The sequence below is a fragment of the Lepisosteus oculatus genome, chromosome 24 (assembly GCF_040954835.1).
Source record: "Lepisosteus oculatus isolate fLepOcu1 chromosome 24, fLepOcu1.hap2, whole genome shotgun sequence".
In the NCBI taxonomy this organism is placed as follows: Eukaryota; Metazoa; Chordata; class Actinopteri; order Semionotiformes; family Lepisosteidae; genus Lepisosteus; species Lepisosteus oculatus.
This window is the reverse complement of record NC_090719.1, coordinates 12,307,010-12,328,997: the sequence shown is the minus strand read 5'-3', so window position 1 is coordinate 12,328,997 and position 21,988 is coordinate 12,307,010. Positions and strand designations below refer to the sequence as shown.

Below are 21,988 nucleotides of genomic sequence, written 5' to 3'. Positions count from 1 at the left end.
ATAGATATATTTTGAAAATTAAGATAGAATCATCAGTTCGTGGTAAATTTTCTTACTTTGTCATTATTTTCAAGGCTAGCATCAAAAATAGCTGCCTCAGCATTGATTCCATTTACGATAGAAAAACTGAGAAGAAACTACAGCACATGTACTAGACCGAGCTCAAAATTGAAGTCCATTAGCAATGTCAATAAAATGGGGTCCTCGCATGCTGATGGAGGTTTAATTTCAAAACCCAGTGAGAATTTAATTGACTAATATTCATATTTTCCTTCATAAAATGTAATGATGACTTCCTGCAGTTTCTACAAGTTTCTCTTCTTTTTAAATTGAGAATTCATTAACAGCATAGAATTCTTAGGTCGCTAGTATTTGTAAAAAAATTAGTCCTTCCCTACTATAAAGATACAGGTAAAAATTGTAGTTACTTAAAATGTCATTGTTAAATGATCATGTGTATTTTTTATGTCTGAGCATGACTTAACACTGCTCTGTGCACACTTCATTGCCATAATGGAGAAACTGGGACATTAAGTTATAAGTTTTCATTAAGTTATTAAATAAGGGAAGAAAACAGCAAGCTAAGTGGTCATTTGGTGGTCCCAGAAGACCGTATTCTCAAGCAGGGATTCTCTCTCTTATCATCCAGAGCTGAATAAGACAGATTGCAAGTTAGTTCCACTTTCCTGCTGACCAAGGCTCCAGGAACATGGGTACACTCTTTGAGAACCAAACTATATCAGGTGCTTTTGATCACTGAAATGACAGGAAGTGAATTTGGGGGGAAATGGCTATGCTTATTTATATTTGAGTAATTTACTAGTTGGCTAGACAGAGCTTCAATCTCTTGGATTGGAGCAACAAATCTCCTAATTTAGCGCTGGTTTTGGAGAGCTGACTTTCATTATGTAAACTCTATCACACTGTGTAGAATCTAAACAGTTGTGTCCGTCCGCACTAAGGTTGGTAAATATTTAAGGGTATGAGTATGGGTAGCTTTGAATTGTAGAAGTCTTTGTAAATAATTTTGTGTGTTGTGTGTGTGTGTTAAGTGTTGTAAAAATGTTGTCTTTTAGGCTTGTGCCTCCTCATTGCATTGCCATTATACTGTGCCAGAGTAATAGAGTAACCACATGATGCATTTGGTCTATTTTCGCTCTTGACTCTAGGATGTCATTTATTTATTACTTTAATTTCATGTCACGGTTTTTGTATTTTGTATTTTCTATACAAAAAAATAATATATTTTTATATATTTGTGTATTTGTATATTCATATACTTATATTTTTAAATTCATAACATAATAAGACCCTTCAATTTTAAGAACTTGTAAAAACTTAGTGTAGTAAAATTATTTCTCAGTTCTTTGCCCTGTTTGTTACTGTCACCATCCTACATGTTCAAATGGACATCCTTAGAAAGGGAAAGTCAATTTCTTTCAGTCATCAGTGATGTTTACCAGGGTTAGAAAACCACTTGCAATGCAGAAGATGCACAAAAAAACATCATGTCGGTGTCATGGCTCATTGTCTTTCAGAGCATGCAATCACATTTTATTAGTTTTTCATCCAGTATTGGGCACATTCGCAATATGTTATATCTCTGCTGAACTCAGCCTGTACAGATTTCATCAGAAGATGTTGCATATGGGATCTCTTACAATCGTCCTGTTCTAGTGACAACTAGTATGGCCAGCATTGAACTCCTGGGATATAACCCTTCTTATCTGTTTATTAAAGTAATGTATTTTAAACATTATTATTATAGGTCTTATGATATTCTGGCAAGTTGATACTTATTGACAAGTATGAATAATATTATCAAGTTATTATGGTATCAACCTTGTTTTTGTCTCTTGAGGTTTGTATGGATTTATTTATTTCTTTAATGTGTGCTGTTTGATACGGTAGGTATCTTTTGCATAGATTTCTTCTCTCATGGACAGGATGAGCCATAATCATGTTAAACCATCTTAAAACAACATCCTGTCCGTTATATAGTAACTCCATCTTTAGGAAATGTGTACAAAATAACCTTCATTCAGTTTCTCCTCTGTTGCGCATTTGCATCTGGTATGCCTTGAGGTACCTTCATCTGCTGATTTATGAGTGTTGTAAAACGATTGAAGCGATTGGTTAAAAATTAAATTGGTTAAATTATTGCCCACACCTGATGTTTTGAGAGACTCTGATGTTAATAATGGGGAAGGAAAAAAAATACAATTAATCTTTAGTTAATCTTGCTTACTGACATAACATGCAAACATAGACAGTACAACGTGATTAATCAACTCGGATGTAATGTACACATCCCTCATACTGTATACTGTAAACTGTACATCATTTATCTCTCCGAGGGATCGCAAGATGCATCAACAGTCTCTTTGCTCGAAGAGGGTCTTGATCTACAGATCTTGAACAGGCGGCAAATGGTACTGCCTTTGACGTGAAAACAGTAATGCAGGGGAATGGGATGTTTTTTCCCAGTATGCTTTGAGTGGCAGGTGATTTACCCTTGTGTGATTTTAACTTTGTTCTATGCAAGGTACTACTATATTAACTACTGTGTTAAAATCAACACTCCCACTTAACAATAGGGGAATTGGACAGTTGTCCTGTAGTATTTATGCTTTCTTTTATGGTACATGACCATCCGCTGCTACAATAGGCAAAGCTCCCAGATATCAGATATTTTGTGCTTGGTGCTTTATCCCGTATAGCGATGCCTGGTGACGGTCCCTTTTTAATTTCCACTCTGTCACAAAAAAGATGTCTCTTTTCTAGGCCGCTTTTGCCAGAACCTCTTTAAACACGCAGGCAAAATCCTGCTTGTTCTGTGGATGGAAAAGGTCAGGGGTGAGAGGAGATGAGGGATGTCATGACTGGGGGTCCTTTTGAAGGAACAGCTCATCGGAATGTCATTTCTGCAGGGTCAGCGTTTTCTGTGTTCTCCCCGCAGAAAGTCATCAGGTGACAACACCCTGTCACAGAGAAGCCTGTCAGGAGCAAACCTCTTAGTTGACTAGACAGCAGAAATTGGAACTAGATATCTATGAGGGCTGGCAATGTGTTGCTTCATAAGGGTTTCTATGCCAGGGGTGTAAATACCAGTCCTGGGGCAATAACACAACAACTGTGACTTTTAACAGGCAGGAATGGTAGTGCAGGAAGCACAAATACTGGGGAAACAAAATGAATGCATCATTCTTCCTGCAAATTTAGAAGCAACCCATTGAAATAAATGCCTTGCAAAATTATAGTCAACGTTAAACCCTGAATAAAGAAAAGGCTTTAAAAGTTTATTACAAAAACTTTCAAAGCTTAACATTCTACTAAATTTTAAGTTCCTAAGCTTTCAGTGGATCACAACTGATAATCACCATCTTCTGTTTGCAGGATTTAATTAGTTGCTTCTAAATAACAGTTAAAAATACTTCAATAAGGCTTCTCAGGAATGCTGTTCAAAGAGAAGCAAGGAAATTTCCTGTTGGTGCATCGATCACTGGTGGGAAAGTGACAGCTGTGGGCTGCCTACTGAGGAAACCAGATAGTCTTATTTGAGTGATTGTTTCAGGAATAAAGAGCAGAAAATGGAGAATAACAGTATTACCACACCGGGAGAGTTTGATTTTGTATATGAAATCGTGGAGCTCTCTAAATAGGAGAATTTGAGAAAGTTTCATTCGTTAATTGGAATTTATTGTGTGGTTTAACTCATCTCTGTTGCTGGTGTCTTTCTGTGGATCCCCTGGCACTGTTTTGACCCCCTGTCACACAGTTTGAACCTTGATTATCTCTACCAATGTGCTCAGGAGTGTGCTGCAGGTCTCGGATCGGAATGCACTTGATTTACACCCTGCAGCATTTCACGAATACATTCTCAGACAAGACGACAGGGGTCAGGAATCACCGATAGTGATACAGAAAGGTCAACGCTATGAAACAGGTGAAATAGCTAGGCGATTCCCTCCTGTGGGACAGAGGCCAGGCAGGACACAGCAGAGCTGCAGGAGGAGGAGAAACGGCTCAGCCTCTTGAGTACTGGCATCTGCGCTTGCCACAGGAGTGCTAAAGCTGCCAGCAGGGAGTGAGAAGCGCAGATAGGTGAGACTTCCCTGCTGTTTCCACCGGAGCTGTCGGGATGGGTGTGTGTCCTCACGCTGCATGCGTCTGCACCTTCAGCACGTCAGGTTGATCTTTTACATTTCCATTGCACACCTGTCTCGCCAGTGCAAGTGTCAGATCCTTTTAAAATTGGCACCATTGTAGAGTCTTTCATCTTTCTCGGGGATGGAAGGGTTGTGTAAAATAGTAAACTACTGTACGGGTGACACTAGCCTGCATTATTTCGTATTATAAAACAGCTTGTTAAAAACAAGAAGTCTGGCCGTTTACATCTGATACCTTTTCCTAAGTCTGGTATAAGGTGAATGCAAAAATGTATTTTCCATTTCCATTGTGATCAAGCTCAGATTTTCCTAATGACAGTTTTGACATTTTCCTTTAAGTAGTTTAAGATCATCATAGTGGTATGGCAGTTAACGATTTTGCCTCTCTGCTTAGGGTCCTGTGTTACCTTCCCCAGGATGACCTTTCTTGTGCAAGGTTTTGCTAGGTGCTTCAGTTCCCTTCCACCTCCCGAACACAGGGGTTGATTAGATTCTCCGTTTTAAACTGTCCATCTCTTCCACGGTATGCAAGGCTCTACCGGATTGAAATGAGCGCAGCCCCTCTTAACAATAGGACTGACGGCCATACCACTCAGTGAGAGAGCAATCAGGAGCTCAGTCCTTTCTTGCTCCCTGTGCTTTTGGCTTGCTGTGTCCCTCACCACCAGTGGCTTTTTGATGGATCTCAACCCAACTCGAGGACAATTTAACTGTGTTCTCCAGCAGACGGGTGGGAATGCTGTGAAGCTTTGGAACTCTTCCAGCTGTCATCTTTCTGTGGTCTAAACTGAAGCTGACCTGAAGCATTTTTTTTTGTAGTTAAATGAAAGTCGACAAATCTTCAATCCTTCTTTGGGCTACTTAGTAATAGATTCCAAAGGTTTTCATCTTTCTTTCCCCTCCCGTCCACTGTGTGTAATTTGCATTGTAGCAATTGGGCCTGTGATTATTGCTGAAGAGAGCAGATTCAGACTAGGTAGCAATCCTCCTGAGCCTTCTGAAAGCTTTATGAATGACAGCATGTCTTCAGATGATACGAATGCCTTGTTGGCATCTTTAAAAGAAGGGATTGGCTCCACACTGTGCAGTCTTTGTAATAAGGGTTTAAGGAAAACCAAATTGAGCATGGCTAATCAAAAAGCAAAGGGAGATAAATTATTAACAGAGGAAGTGGAAAATGCAGTGTTTGGGGGTACTTCTAAAGGACTTGATAATTGCTGTTTTCAAAGAATCAGACTTGTGATTGATATGCAGTAATATTTAAAAGAAGGGGAACTTAATGCATTGCTTTAAGTTCAAGCTTTTAAGATCAGTATAATGTTTTGAATTTGATTTGTCTTTCACTAATACACAAATAACTGAGGTTTTTCTTTTTTTTTTTACGGCACAGAACATTTGAATCTTTTTAGTCTGCAACCTAGAGAAAGTTACAGAGAAAGAGTTTGCCGAAAGGACTGTAAAAGTGATTAGTTTCACCAGGCAGTAGACCAAACCACTTTCATATCATCTGGTTTGCTGGATATGCATATTCTTCTGCTGAAAGTAGTGTTGTGTTATTTAAAACTTACACATTTTATTATTTACAGCTGTTGCCCAGGCCTATAAAACATTATTATAAAATACCTTTGTTGGTATGCCTGTTCAGAGTTGCAGAACTTCTTATTTGAACTGTAGATGTCATGACATTTACAGTACTTAAATCAACCACATCAGTTTCTTCATGCCCTTAGTGATAAACAAGGCAGAAAGAGACACAGCTGAGTTTTTTAACTTCTATTTTTCTTCTTTTGTCTTTTAACAAAGGGCTTTGTAATGGGACTATTAGAACAATGGAAGTTATTGAATCATCCTAAAACAGATTTTTTTACACTGTCCCAGTTGCACATAACGGTGGTCATTTTTATAAGTATATTTCTGCATAACAATTTGATCAACTTTTTGCTTGACCAGGACACCAGTTCATACCTGCTTCCATGATGGCATTATCTTAAAAAAATCATAACTTTAACTTCTTTTTATATAATTTTTTAATTTTTTAATAGTCTTTTAAATATAATCTATACAAACGTCTCCTCTTCAATTGCTAGCAATGCATGTATATTTCAGATCTGTTCTACCAACACTGACACATTTTCCCAGAATCCAGTGAACCCACCAGTATGTTGTTGGACTGTAGGAAGAAACCCGAGCATTCGGCAAAAGTCAAACTCGAGGAGAACATACAAACTCCACACAAGTAACACCTCAAGAATTAAACCCAGGGCCCCAGTACTGTGAGGCAGCCATGCTAACAAATCTCTAATGCAGATAGTGCATTATGCATGGTTTGCTTAGCAACTCAAAACGAATGTAAAAACAAACCACAGCACAGAGTTCTGAGCAGTTTTCTCCACCACTTCTAAGATTTCTTATTTAAAAAAAAATTGAAATGTCCTTTTCACTGATTTTCTTTAAAATAGCTAATGTGGAAGCAAAGAACAAGTTTAACATAGAACAACTTTTGTTTACCACAATCTGAGATCTGAGCCACAGATGAAAATGTGTTTTAAACGTTGAACTCCTGCAACATATGCACATAGTTATACTAAGTACTTGTAGTCCGCTGAGAGTTTGTGTCCCCTACTGTATACTAAATCTGGTATGCTCGTAAAACAGGATACTTTTCTGTAATAGTATGGGCTTTAGGCTCTGATTTCTTTCTCTTTATTTTTCACCCTTCTATAGAATCTTGAATTGGCTTGGTTTTACATTTCTGTCAATTTAAAAGCAAGTGTTTAAAAAATAATCATAGAGAATCAGTGAAAGAAAATATGAGTTCAAGAGACCTGTCATCTTTCATTTTAATATTTTCAAGGGCGCAGAAGTGGGTGGGTTCAGATCAATGATAAATTACCAAACCTCTGCAGTTATTAGATGTGTGGGCAAGACTGGCATTATATTCTGAGTCATCTTAAAGAATGTTTTCTGTGCCCCACAGCTATGGATTGTGAAAATAAATCTTGTGACATTTACAAGGAGAGGTAAATTCTTCTGCTTAAACTGTGGAAGGAGAGTTTGTGGCATTTTTGAGTAGAACAGAATTGTGCTCTTGGAACCTTTGGGCAGCACTAAAGCCAGAATGTAATTATTTTTCTGCTAGGTTAACTTACTCCTTCTCCATCTAGAATAGAAATGTCAGACAGATACGGAAATATTTTAAGGTCTTATTGTTCGTTTTTCTGTTCTTTTTTCCTTGTTTGATTCTCACGCTCTGTTTTTCTCCCCTTTTTGTCACATTTTGTTTCTCTTTCTATGTCCATCTACAGTATATACAGTACATTTGTGTACATGCTTATGTCATGACCACCCCTTGCACAGTGAATTTCAGATTCTTCCATCAGTGTCAATTTAGCCTACCCTGACTCAAGAGCAATAGAATTGTGTTATACTTAATTCCCCCGACTATTAAATCTGATCATTGTCCATTTTACTTGACTTATATATTTATTTTCTTCATAATACATGGATATGTCTTAATTGTTAATAAGTTAATGTCGTGTTAAATGTATTGTGTTTTGTCTGCAAAGGAAACGTCCCATCTGGGACACTAAAGGAAGTACAGTAAGTACACTAAGAGGGACTTCACTAAAGGGAAGGACATCACTAAATCTCTGTCTACCATCGACTGGCAGAGCCCAGCTGTGGTCCCTCGGGGATAGCCTTGACGAATCCCGAAGAAATGTTTGGCATACACAGAGAAGAGAAATAATTGCTGTACCATTTCCTTACACAGTAAAGAATTATGCCTTCTATTTTGTAACAGAAACTGCTTTCTTTACCTTGGGCGACTCTGTTCTAAGAATAGTCTCACAATTTAAAATGCAGCTAAATGAGATTTGGAAACTCCCCGTCATCCACGTAGGTCTTAACAAATGCACTCAATCAAGAGTGGTCAAATGTTGACTTTAAAAGGAGCTTTCATATTTGTATGAGGTTAAAGCCACTGTTTTTACTGATGGAAGGATGGGGCTCACTGCTGAACAGACTTTTTTTTAAAAAACTGTACTTGGCAAATTCATGTTCCTGTTTTCTTCATCTTTTGGGTGGCATTGAATTAAATATTTGATTTTATGCATGTATTTTGTTAATTTTATTAGTGTTATTAGAAATATTATTAGCATGCTTGTTGCTAAATGAACATCATTACTAAGGGTGTTAAAGCTGAAATATAATGTGCTGAGGGATTTTATGTTATACCAGTAAGAAAGAAAAAAACACTAAAACTGCCACATTAAAACAAGAATCACACATAGCAGTGAAATTGTCCAGCTGCTGAATACATATGGACTTTGTACATGACATTCTGCAGTGGGCCAGGCTTCAAACGTTGAAGTCAGATTTACAGTAGAAGTGGTTTGTGTTCTGCGACGACCGTGGGGTTCGGTACAGACAGGAGCAGGGGCAGGGCTCAGGATGGGGGTTGAACAACACCGGAGGAGGGTACTCACACAGGGACAGGGGTGACAGCACCACACCTACACTAATCTAGACACAGGTGGGGAGAGGCCGCCTTACAGCCCCCCCCTTAGATACAGTCCGGTTCCCCCAAGTCCCGCCCCTCAGGCGCTTTTCCCAGCCTGCCTTGCATGCGCATGGCCACAGGGGACGGAGTGGTCATTAAGCGCCCCACGTGGGTGCGACCCTTCCTTCGTTGTGTGCCCGGTGTCCTGCAGTAGATTTGTCATCTTTCTGTCAGGACGGCTTGTCTTTGTATGGCAGGTGTCTGTTTGTCAAATTGAGCTTGTATCAGTCCATTGCATCCTTCAATGAGGTTCACAGTGGCCCTCGGTTTTCTTGGTTTATGCCGTGGTGCTAAAAAAGTAAAGGTTCAGTATTTTATTTTATGTGTATGTGAAATTATAAGTTGGGACAGCCTTTATTTGAGTATTTTAATTACAATGAGATTCATAGCTGCTGAAACCCTTGCCATAACAGCTGAAATTATTGTGTATATGCAGTCAAAGTAACTTTTTTGAGAGCAAGACCTTGCATTTTAACTTGGAAGCACAGGAACTACAATGGCATTTAGATACTTTGCCAGAAACACTCATTGCTCTTCCCTGGCCTGCAGGTTCTGAACCATATAAGAATGTGATTAATCACACACATCCCTCATCTGGCATACTGTATCTGCTTGGTAAATGTCAGGCCTAGTGACATCATGGAAATCCTTATTTGCATGCCGTTATATGCATAACAGCTGATAAAGCTTATTGCTATCATTGTGTGTTTGTAATTCTGGGTTAGAACAAGAAATGTAATGCAAACGTTTCTTCTTCTAACCACAACAAATTTGCTGACCTCGTGTAGTTCATAAACGACTCTTCTTTCAAAACTGTTGAGAGTAGTAGTTGACATCTAAAGGAACAGGTAAGGGGTTTATTCCATGCTGGAAAGAAAAGAAAGGAAACGTTTCGGCTCACACCTGAAGAAGGCTCCACAGACGAAACATTGTTTCCTTTTAGCGTGGAATAAACCCGTTACCTGTTCCTCTGCAGCCTACGCATGCTGACGCAGCTCCCTACTTGATTTAGTTGACATCTAAACTCTAGGTGCCACATAATAGTTTGATTCATCTTTTGGCCATTATGTGATTGTCTTGGCTTCAGGAGCCCAAGCTTAATTAACACCCTCCAAGGCCAAAGTGAGTTCATCTGTAGGCTGCCATAGGGCTGTCAAAGACTAGCTGTGAGGTTATGATTGGTTTGAAGATGCCTGCACTCAATGAGTTCCCATCCATCAACAGATTCCCAGGTGTTCGCAAAGGCATCTTACTGATTAATTGGGAAACTCAGTGCCTGATCACGAACACTTTATTTATTCTTGGGTAAAGCACCACACAAATTAACAGAAGGGACTCCCAGATGGAAACTATACGGTAGGCCTGAATTAACAATGTGGCACAAGCAGACGGGGTCATATGAAAGCCTTTATCTGAGAATGTATCGGAACATGGATCAGAAAGGGCAAGACCGGAAATTGGATCAGCAGGATATCAAAGGAACAAGATCCTTGTTGTGTTGAAATTCCGGTAGTTTTTCGACTTGCTATTCATTTAGATTTGGGCAGAGATTCTTCTTTATTTAGGACTGCAGTTTTGTTAGTTCAGCTGCCTTTTCGCCATTATTTTCCTACTGAGACATTTGCTCGTTCTTATTCAGCTAGGTGATGGAATGCTCTGTGGCCTGAAAAGCCCTCAAGCTGTTGTGTGAGAGAAGATTTCTGGCACCAGGAAGCCTGGTTCCTAATTGAACCGCGGACAAGAACAACAACGAGATAAATGCCGTCACCTAGTGCGCTCGCCTCTCCTGCCAGTTAATCCCATGTCCTCTCAAAAACCTACCGGAGAGGGTAGGCGGGCAGGCAGGGCTCTGTTCCAGAGGAGAAAACTTCATTAGATGCTGTGTCCTGGTTAGATCTCTTTAGATTCACATTGTGAAACAGATGAGTGAACATTTTGGAAGGGATAAATACTTTGGGGCCATATTCGTAATTTGCTTTGTGTTAATTTCATCACCTGGTTTTTTGAAGAGCAACTGAAAATGCAATCTCTTACTAAAATGTCTTTTAGTAAGTCTTAATTTGGTATCTTTATAAGATGTATTGTCTTATAAAAAGAAAACCTGTGTTGATTTAGCACACTGGTTTTCTGAAAATGGCCCTACATGTTTCCCATAATTTGAGTCTGTAGTTATTTTCTTCTGTGCTCTGGTTGCTGTACAGTAGATGCTCATCTGATACTGGAGAACCACAAGGCCCTTTAATTGCGCTTGTTCTGTTGAATCACCCCTGTTTAAATCATTTATTAACTCAATTGGCCTAAACAGGTCACTGTTTCCAGGTCAGAATTTTAACAGTTCCCCAGTTTGTACTTTATTAATATTGAAATTTAATAATCCAACATGTTTTCTTTCTGGAATTGTGCTGGAATATGCCACAAAATAAATTATACATTTTATACGCCATTAGGTATCATGTTTAGAAGGATCAGTTAATTCTATCATATCAGGGTCACCATGTGGCTCAAAACCTTTTTTTTTTCTATTCTTAGATCATTAAATTTCAGTGTGGCTCTGGTCAGCTTCTAGAAATGGTTGATAAAAAATGTCTTCTGGCACAACTATGCAAAAGTGGCTGGGAAACAGAAGGCTTCATGGATTCCTCAGGGTGAAATTTAGCTGTTTGATTTAGATTTTTTTTTTAAATTGAAAAGCCACATTTTTTCCCTAGGGTTCCTTCACGCCACTGTAACTTGGATTCTCTAATCCAGGCATTTTTTTTATTCTTGTTTAATGGTATTTTTTCAAAGTCCCTTGTGGTAGCGACATCTTTGTTTGCACAGGGGAGAAGTGGGCTTTTGCAAATAGAAACAGACACAATTTTCTTTTGAAGGCTGCAGCACTAAGAACCGAATAGAGATGATATGTGCAGTCATACGCTCATAATGTACACATATTTATTCAGTTTTCTCTAGGTTTTAAAAGAGTAAAATCTGTAATTTAACATTGGATCAAGGGTGCTGTTTTTCTGTTCCTTGTTCCAATAGAAAACCCATGGCTGGAATTTCTCAAGCAAATGAAGAGAGCATGGACAAAAAAAGAGGTGTAAACAGAATTCCAAAGCAATAATCACACATGTATATCCGAGTGTGTAGGATACAGCTGCAGGGTGGTGGCATGAAAACAGAAATATGTCCTGCTTGAATTGTCAGCTCTGAAACAACCTTTTTTTTCTGAAAAATTGAATCATGACCAAATTAAATTAAAGGATTCCAATGTCATACCCCCTGTTCTTAACTTAGGTGTCTGTTTTTCTGAAGTGGCATTTGTAGCATAAAACATCATGAGAAAAGTCAGTGATTTCATTAACGTATGAAAAAGGACACATTGGGTTCATTGGTTCATCTAATATCTTTTAGTGTTTAATTAAATTGCTTTTTTTTCATAAGAGTGGTGGTTCCGCTTTTCTTTAAATGAGATCTTATTAACTCAGATTGTTTCTTTTGCTGAAGTCGCCCAGCCATGAAATCGAGCTGCGAAAGGGCTGAAGCTTCTGCACTTGGGCTTGTCAAGAGTTTGAAGTGTAAGCCCTCAGGCCTGGGGTCAGTGCCTGATCACTTTGTGTCCTGGCTTCAGGGTTATGGTGACTGAAGTGACAGCCCCTCCACACAGCACTCAAACAGCTGCTACTGCGAGGGACCCCAAGCAGGGACTTGCCTGCAGCCCGTGACCTCACCAAAATCAAGTGTTTTTCTCTGGAGGATGAGGAGGTTGGAAGAGATTTGACAGGAGAGTTTGGGAGGAACAAGTGGTACAGAAAGTGTCTTTGGACTGGCTGAAAAAGCTTTCATCGTAGTTAAGTTCCTCATTTATTTTACTAGATTTATTTTCCTCTTTTTTTGTGTGCTTTTTGTGGCCTTTAAGCTTAATGCCTCGTTTTAAACTGCCCCCTATGATCATGCTTTGAAGTTGCCCTATTTTATTTCTTCTGTTTGGATAAACCACAGAGTGACACAGGAGAAGTCTCCAGTCAAGATTGTCGCAGTATGAATACGTATGAACTCTGTAGGAGAACATAGCAGTGAGGAGGCTTAAGTAAAATATATATTCTGCGTTTTAGGCAAGTTTTAAAAACATAAATTTCATCAAAAAAGCTTGAACAAGTTTGGAAGTAGTTGTTTTGGTGCGTTGGTTTATGACAAAATAATTACTTCTGCGAAATACTTCAAAAGACTAATTCAGTTCTGCTTACTTCTGCATCATTTTGTTTTTGCAGAACAAAGCTGCTTGTACAACATTTTAATTATCAGGGATGGAGGAGTCGCTGAGGTGAATCTGAGCTCCCAGATTTCATTTGGTTGCCAATTAGAAATATATTATACAAGAAACATAAGAACGTATTCTGCTTTATGTCACTGCTATCTCTAACATGGGTGTTAAGCAGGATTGCTATTCTTCAGGCATTCAGTCCTGAGATTCCTGCAAAGGTAAAATTCAGCTTTAGCTGTTGAAGACTTGATACTGGCAAATAGCTGGGACTTCCCTGAGATGAATGTTGGGAACCCTGATTACCTACAGCAGCATTATTCTGCTTTGCACACAAGAAAAAATAATCCATAATAACCTCTTCCCTAATTTCCTTGTTGCCCACAATGTTGGCAGTCTGTGCTTGGAATTGAGACCCCAGTTGTTTAACATGCTGTCAGATGAAACAACACACTTCAGTGTCACAGTTCAGAAGCCCGGCAGTATTTCTGAGCAGTCTGATGAAAATCACATTGCTGTCCCTTCCTCAGTGCAGAAATGTTCATATGTCACCCCTGTCATGTTCTCAGGCACATAGTGTTGCCGTCGTCTCTCAGGGAGGAAACGGGGAGACAAATTACACTTTTGGAAATGCAATCTAGGGGAGAAAAAGGGAGTGAGCATACAAACTCTGTTACCAAAATAGACAAATATCTTTAAATGTGAATGCTAATATTAATATGTAGCACTCTTTCAAACATTAACATGAGTAATAGTAATATTACTAATATTAATAATGCTACATACTATACAATACTACAGTATATGACTCATATAACTACTATTAATAGAAGGCTCCACGGCTGAAACGTTGTGTTTTCTTTCTTCTTTTCTCAGCATGGAATAAACCTATTACTTGTTCCTTTGCAGCCTACTGTACGCATGCTGACGCAGCTCCCCACCTGAAACAGTAATATTAATGTGACTGTGCTCTTGTATAGTTCTAATCCAGCACAAGCAGTAAAGGTGATCTCTTGGATCATGCGCTGCAGGCCTGGTTGAGCCTCGGTCATGTCACTCGCCCCACTGCGAAGGGAATTTTCCAGACAACGCCAGATAATTTGGCTAAGCGCTGCAGGGAATTGGAGTGCGATTAGTTGTCCAGTTCTTAGATCCTGGTACAACTTTTACAACTTGTCAAGCACAAACTGGCAGTGGTGTCTGGGAGTGGCGCACCACTGCTTCAATCCAAGCTTGCTCTCCTCACAGGCTCTGCGGCTCAGTGGCTGAGTAAGTGAGCAGGTCGAAGGAGCATTTCTCTTAGTCTTATTGACTTGGCGTGGTAGGTAAAGGACAAATTTCCATGGAGCCGAATCTTAGTGATTTCAAATGAGGTTAATATATAATAAATTGACTGCATAAAAATTGTCATTATCTATAACTCAATTCGAAATGATGTACCAATAGGCCTAAAATATAATAAGCAGGGTTCCTGTTCTGTCTGTTTTGTTGTGCCAAGGGATGTCTGCAAAGAGAATTGTGTATATTTGGAAATCATTACATAATAGCGTATGGAAGCATGGTTGAATTTGGGAGAAATGAAAACAATTGTGCTTACCTGTAAATAATGATGTTGATTTTGACGGGACAAGATATATTTGCTATTGATAGAATTTTAGCTTGTATAATATACGGACAGTACAATGGTCATCTCGCCACACAAAACTTCTACAAAATTTGAAACGTTCATTTAGGACCGTGGTTGGCATTGTTGCCTTGCAGCACTGGGGCTCTGGGATCAATTCCTCGGGCGCAGTCTGTGTGGAGTTTGTATGTTCTTCCTGTGTTTGCATGGCTTTCCTCCCACAGTTCAAAGGCATTCTGGTAGGTTCAGTGGCTTCTGGGAAAATTGACCCTGGTGTGAGTGCGTCTGTGTTTGTGGCTCTGTTGTATTGAAATTATACACTGTCTAGCAAGATCTCATTTCGAAAATCATCTCATCATAACGAAGGGTGATGAGGAGTGTTCTGGTCTCAAAGAAGTATCATAGATGCTGACAGCCTGAAGGAACTGACTCCTTTTAGTTGTCACCAGGCAACTGTAAGGGAATTTGATTTGAGTTTGTAAAGTCCACGTTAATTTCAACCTAAAGCTTTGCGGTAAACATGGACCAGGAGATAAAGGTGTGAAAGAAGGGACTGAAGAAATTCACTGTGACACTTGGGTGTCCTTCAAAAAGCAGCCGGACAAGATGTCAAGCTTAATCCAAATGAGCAAGATGGGTGGAATGTTTTTTTTTTGTCATTTGTGAAACCTCCAATGTACAATGGCATGCACTAGGCAGCTAATAGCGCCAGAAAAATAAATCGGGGTGTCTGATCTCATTGTGTGTTGGAAATGTCCATGTGAGATCTACAGTAATTACCCAGAATTAGGATGATTTTTCTTGCTACTTTGTTTGAAAATCATTTACATGAATTGCTCGCCTCTGTTAATGAACGTTTTGTCCCCAGGGTACACTGTAAATATTTAATCTTACAGTACACTTGATGAAAGCATCTAATTAAGCTCAGACAATAGGAGGTGAGATTTAAAAAAGGACACTGAAACACTCTTTCAAATGAACTACATTTACAGATCATCCAAGAAATTATTATTACAGCAGTTTTTCAACTTACTCATCACAAAACCAGACACACATTTTAGTTTCTCTAAATAAGCATGAGGCTGAAAAGAACATTTCTTTGTTTAGCAGTTGCACTGAATGGATTGCCAGGAATATACTGCATGTGATGTTCTCATTTGTTGTTTTTGTATCGATCACTGTAGTAGTGATGTACAATTTTACAATCAGGGTTTACAATTTTAGTTTGATATTTAATGCTTTGAAATGCTTTTAAAAGGCTCCATTATGTATAATTTCTTGTACTGTAACCTAACATCAGTAGAAATAACAATATACTTTAGAGAAGAACTTCATGTAGTTATTATATCACCAGTTATTTAAGGGTTTTATTAAGTTAGTTTTGGTTACATCCTACACACTACTGAAAGATTTCAAAGACTTCAAAAGTTGCAAATTGAAAATGGGAAGACAAAGTTACATAAGTTACAAAATCATGCTGGAGTATTGTAGTACTCTTGTAATAGTTTATCCAAAGGTTGTTCTAGAAAGTGTGGTGTGTTGATTTTACAGTGAATGACCACAAAAAGTACGTTTGTTGTCTTTAGTCAGAGGAAAGAAGGCCTCTGTCAGGTAGTAAAAGGCGAATTCTGCACTGTTTCAGCTGCAGCTCATTCCTGGTGGTACTGGATCAGTATACCTGCAGTCTCGCATCATACTGAACGCCTGGTTTGGAAATTTTCACTTCTGCATTGATATTCTAAAGGTTTCCTTGTGCTATTTTTTTTCCTCAGATGTCTTAACAGATATAACTATAAATTCACCATGTAGGAAGCAGTCGCCAAGTTGTTTGCTATAAATGCAATTAAGGAAGGCCATCTGTCTCACTATAAAATAAGAATGACTACAGTACAGCCTTGGATGCATAAAACATAGTAAGAATGATTAATATTGAATCATTTTACACATACATAAGCACTGTAAATTATACATACTAGCAAAGAACTAGTAATTATGAGGCTGCATTATTCTAGATAATTTATAGGCAGTAGTTTGTTTTATACTGCTTATGTTAGGTGCAATATTTTTACTTCAGAGCAAGATTTGTACATGTATTTTATGCCTCTAAGAGGAATGTCCAGCCTGCTTCCTAACAAAAGTGTGGCTGTGAAAACCTTGTAAAACCTTCTAAAAACATTTAGGGTCCAGTGTTGCCAAATTCTCTACTTTTTGTACCTCTGCCTTTTAGAACAAGGTCTCTAGACCACTGCCCTGATAAATCCCACAACGTCTACAAATCTCCACATGCTGACTCTAATCATTCCATCTAATCATTTCATATTATTGTAGCATGTTTCAAATTGTATTATGTACTCCCACTGAAAGGTCAACAAAGACCAAAAACTGAATGGAACTTTTTGTCTCGGACGTTTTTAAGACACTAGTATGGAGGCCTGTTCCTATCTCCTCATGGCTCTTAGCCATGCACCCTTTAGGTTTTTCTTGATTTTCCTCTGGGCTCTGATTTCTTCCCATCTCCACATGAAAAGCTGCTGGGCTCTTTTCCTTTGCCTTTTTCATGAGGGTGTATTTGAGGGAGCTTCCTCTTTAAATTTGGAGTAGCACATCTATAAGAGGATACAACTCAGATGGGATTAGTGTCAGGTGAAGAAGGACTACAGTACTGTAGCTTTTTAATGAGATGCAGAAGTGAGGTGTTATGCCCATGACCGCTCTTCATTGTTTAACTGATGTGGAATAAAAGTGAGATCATCCCTCCACAAATCCTCTGAAGTTGCTGTACAGATAACACTTTGTTTTACTAAGGTCTAGATATGGTTATTTAATTGAGAGGCTGTATTTGAAAGAATAAAACTGATGTGGTAACACAGGATGCACTAATTAGCAACCGTTAGTACTGACACATACTGTACAGTAACACACTTTTAATTGGAACTGATGTGTCAAAACTTAGTACTTAAGTTAGGCACATATTATTCATGCCCAAAAAGTCAACAGAATGTTCATTAGACTATTTCTTAACAGTGTATGAGGAGGTATCCTCTCTTACTTTCCTTCTCTTTTTAAACACCTGTTTTTCATCTGCAGGACAACTGAAACTGTCCATCACCGTTGAAGATGGCCTCATTGTTATTCATAGTAAGTAACCTACAGCAAGTAATTCTAATGTCCCAGTGATTCACCCAAAGCCAAGCCGACAAGTATCAGGCCTAGAGACCTTTCTCTGCTCCGTGTGCTATTAATACATCTGCTCCATGTACACTTGTCCAGAGGCATTTCCAATGAGCAAGGTACATTCATTGTGTTTGACTTGGCTTTGAATAAAAAATGCCCCTTTTTCTGAGCTTCAGCAAGATCACGAGCAGAACATCAGACTCTTAAAGGTATTGTTCCGTACATCGGTGGAGGAAAATATGTTATTTGCATTTTCTGGGGTTTTGAGAATCTTACTCCTTCACTGGCTGCTAGGGGGAAATCTGTAGTATAAGTTCTCTGAGAATCTGTCTATAGTGTTGAGGAATGACTTGTCACCTGTAAATGTTTTAAGTTTGTGATACATTCAAACTGCTTCCTGTCACTTTCTTCCCACACGGTTCTGAAGCTGTGTGAACATCTGTACTTCATTAATTTAATAGGTCTATGCATGAATGCAAACACAAAAAATCAATTGTGGTACTGATAATGAGGATTATTTTCCTGTTGGTATCCTAACTAATAATGTACTCTCCTTTTCAACAAGATGCTTAAAGTGAGCTTCGCTTAATATAAAAATATTGTCCTAAACAATCCGTGGTTTAAGTCTAAATGGTGTCGCCAGTGAGGAGACACTACCTTAGCCAGGCCTCTGAACGTGATGAAAGTGAAATATTTAAGTTGTTCTCTAATTATCTTTTAAAAGGTAATCTCATGTATTTTAGCTCTTTAGATTCATTTTTACTATTTATAATCTGTAGTACAGCTAGGCCTGCATTTCTGTTTTTCTGGTACTGTATACTGTACTGTATATACTGTATTATATACACACATGGTGAATACAGTTCTTTTGAGAAAATGCACTTTCTAGCCTTGTGTGGAGGACATAGTGACACTGAAACCTTATTTTTATCTACAGTCATGGAAGCCAAAGGCCTCATGGGTAAAGAGTACCGGACATGCAATTCATATGTTAAGGTAATTCTTATTTGACTACTGTTTTAAACCACATTTCTGGCTGAGAGTACAGAAATAAGTACGTTATTCACAAGATAATACAATGCAATATTAGTAGCAAGCATCATAACTGTAAATGTTCTTATAAATAGCACCAAAAAATGCCTGCTGTACAGTTTCTCTGGTGTAACATTGGATTTTGCACAAATAAAATAATAACCTTGATAAGGTTGTATATACAGTACAAGTCAAGAAAAAGTGAATTCCTTTACTGATCCAGCTGTAACTGTCTTAACTCTCCAGTTGAATAAAACTTCAGTGTAGGGGTTTACTATACCTAAGGCACTTTAAAAGAGCACTAATGTCCTCCCCCTATAAGTGATGAACAGGTGAGTCCAGATGTTTACTGCCACCCCTACATCAAATTCTTCCCTTATTTAAACACCTAAAATCGTTTGGTTGATGTTTGAACTCTGCACCAAAACAAAGGTTGGCAGGCTTTGAAAACACAAGCCTCTATGAATTTCAAATACCAGCCGTGGCTGTTGCTTCTGAAAAGGGTTCATTGTCTTTAGATCTTGTTACTGTGCAGGGGACCATAAAACATAGCTCTGAGCTTTTTGTTCTTTGATAAAGACTTTGAGGTCTGTTTGAAAACAAGCATGACTAGTGTTCTGATCATCTAGTGTTTTGCCTCACCATTTCTGTATCAGGTCTCTAATCCTAAAGAGCTGGTGACAGATTTGACTACTTTACACTCCTTGAGCACAACATGTATTCTTCCATTTATGCAGTTTAGGTGGTTCAAATCAATGACATCAAAAACAGTTGCTTGACTGTTTGGCTGACAAAAATGACTAACTCCCTGCATGATAAAATCATGTTTGTTTTTTATGATTCAGTGAAATTTAACACACATCCACTTGTTTTGTTTCACACAATATTGTTCTTACATTCTAATGGCCTGCACATTCAGAAGGAGTTCACAGCTTCTCACAACAGCTTGTTTTCTTTCACCACTTTATCTTATACAGACTATTTCTGCAGCTGGTGATAAATTACGGCAACTCACAGCCAGCTAAGCTAAAGAGTTGGCCTTTTTTCAACTTCTGCTCGTGCGAGATTCCTTCATCGGCACTTTGCAGATATGGTCTAGCCTTAGATAATGTCACTGAAATCAAAGCCTTTCTCTCTAGTTGTTGGCAAGGTGGTGACTGTCCTGTTATTACTGAAGCATTAAATTTGACCATAGATATTTAGATTGAAATGCTGTCTTACTGTGTACTATAACAGACATTTGCAATATAAAATAAAAGCAAAGAAACAATTGTGTGTTATAGTTGACACCATGAGAATAGAGAATCTGACAGTAATACCCTGTAGTTGAGACACTGTTGAGAAGCATAAACACTGAGTCTGACTGAAAATATACTCCCGTTTTATTGTACAGTATGTACATTTATTAGAAGATTAGAGGCGTGACTTGTAAGCCTTTACCATATCCACATCCCCTTGTCATGGCAAAGATACAATAATGTTTAAATGTCCCATCTGATGATTGCCTCCACAATAATTGACTTCAGTTATATTCACCATGCTGATGAGGTTAGGACAGTGCCACCTATTGGTCTACCAGCGCCATATTAAACATTATCTTTGCTCAGTAGGAACTGCATCACTTACAGCAGTATTTCTTAACCTGGGTACTGGGGGGGCCTCATGTTTTGTGATTTTTTTTTTCTCCAGGTGATTTCTAAATTACTGAGGCTCACCAATACCTTTGATTCAACCTCTTGCATGATTGGACATTTTGACCTGTTTCGGCCTGTTTCAGTGGGTGTTGTGAAGAAATTTGCTAAGCAAGTCTCCACTCATTCCCTCCTCAATCACTTACTTAAGTGATTGCTGCTTAGTTTACTGAAACAGCCCTTAGACACCGAATTACACTGTATCGAACACTCCCAAGACAGTGTCCCTGTGATCTCTGGATTGCATCTATTGTACACAGCTGAAATTAACAATGAACCGCAGCTCCGTTAGCTTAATTGATTAAGAGCTCAGCTGGAACGAAACTCAGAACAGGCAGGAGCAGGTTTGCCAACCATGTCTGACAACAAATAAAGAGGATTGTTTCACAGCACGCACATTCTGGAATTCCTTTGGAGTTAATAATTATTATTGTCATCATACAATAACAAAGCATTCCTATCTGTGGGTTTCAAAAAACTATTTGATGTTAGTGTTGCATCCTTTAAATTGTTATATTTATGTGTAATGGTCAGATGAATAATTTACATGGGATATGTCACAAAAGACATATGAGTGTGTTGCTGGAATTTTGGCAGGCAGCTTTTGTAGGTACATTTTTTTTGTACTGCAAATCTCTTGTCACGTTAGTACATGTTCACCTTTACTCAGGGAGATGAAGAGATACAAACCTGACATACTGGGGATTAGAGTGTGGTGCTGGACCAGCACTGGTCACCAAGTAATACAGGATACAAGAAGAGCTGACCAAGATCAGTCTCTTGGAATGAGGCACAACATGTTTCCAAGGACAGAGATAGTGGAATGAGCTCATTGTGGCCTGGGATAAAGAGGAGTAGAGAGGTAGTCTCCTAATGTTACCATACAGTATGTATGTAATTTCAAAGTGTAGGTAACTAGATGTAGTAAAAATAGGTGGAGTAGGTTTTCCTGTAAAGTTGTGTGTCTTATCTTTTCAGATGGCAATTGTTCCGAACACTGATCGTGCAACTCGTCAAAAGACAAAGACGGTCCCAGACTGTAAAAACCCTGTGTTTCACGAGACCTTTGTTTTGTGAGTCTCTATTTAATTTCTTACTCAGTTTGGCTTTCCTTTCTTCTTTAAAGCAGGCAGGAATTTGCTACTTAACATTCAGGCTCTGCAAAGCAAACTGAACATCACTCACATCCACTGCCATCAGCTGTGTTTAATATGCTCTTTGAATTGTGAATAACTCCACTGAAGTAATGCCCTTGTAGGTCTGTAGGAAATTGAGAACAACTGTGAAACCAGTAGGTATCCTGAAGTGTTTATAAATAAGAATCACATTCCAGTGTTGCAAAAATCACTGTAAGTCCATATGGTGGTTTTCAAGATACGATGGAAAAAGTCATTTTCTTTTAATCATTGCATTAGACTGTACAGGATTTCATGATCCTTGGACTTGTGCATAGACTAATTAGAATGAACATCATTGTTAGACCCATAATTCATT

General features: G+C 38.6%; 1 protein-coding gene across 1 annotated transcript in view; it reads left to right on the top strand.

Annotated features, from left to right (window-relative positions):
* The window catches only part of LOC102686985 (regulator of G-protein signaling 3-like), a 183,414-nt gene that overhangs the window by 48,922 nt on the left and 112,504 nt on the right, over positions 1–21,988 (top strand). The window contains exons 5-7 of the mRNA XM_069183310.1: positions 17,685–17,735; positions 18,709–18,767; positions 21,473–21,567. Of these exons, the coding sequence (XP_069039411.1) occupies positions 17,685–17,735; positions 18,709–18,767; positions 21,473–21,567 (205 nt within the window). The remainder of the gene's footprint in view (positions 1–17,684; positions 17,736–18,708; positions 18,768–21,472; positions 21,568–21,988) is intronic.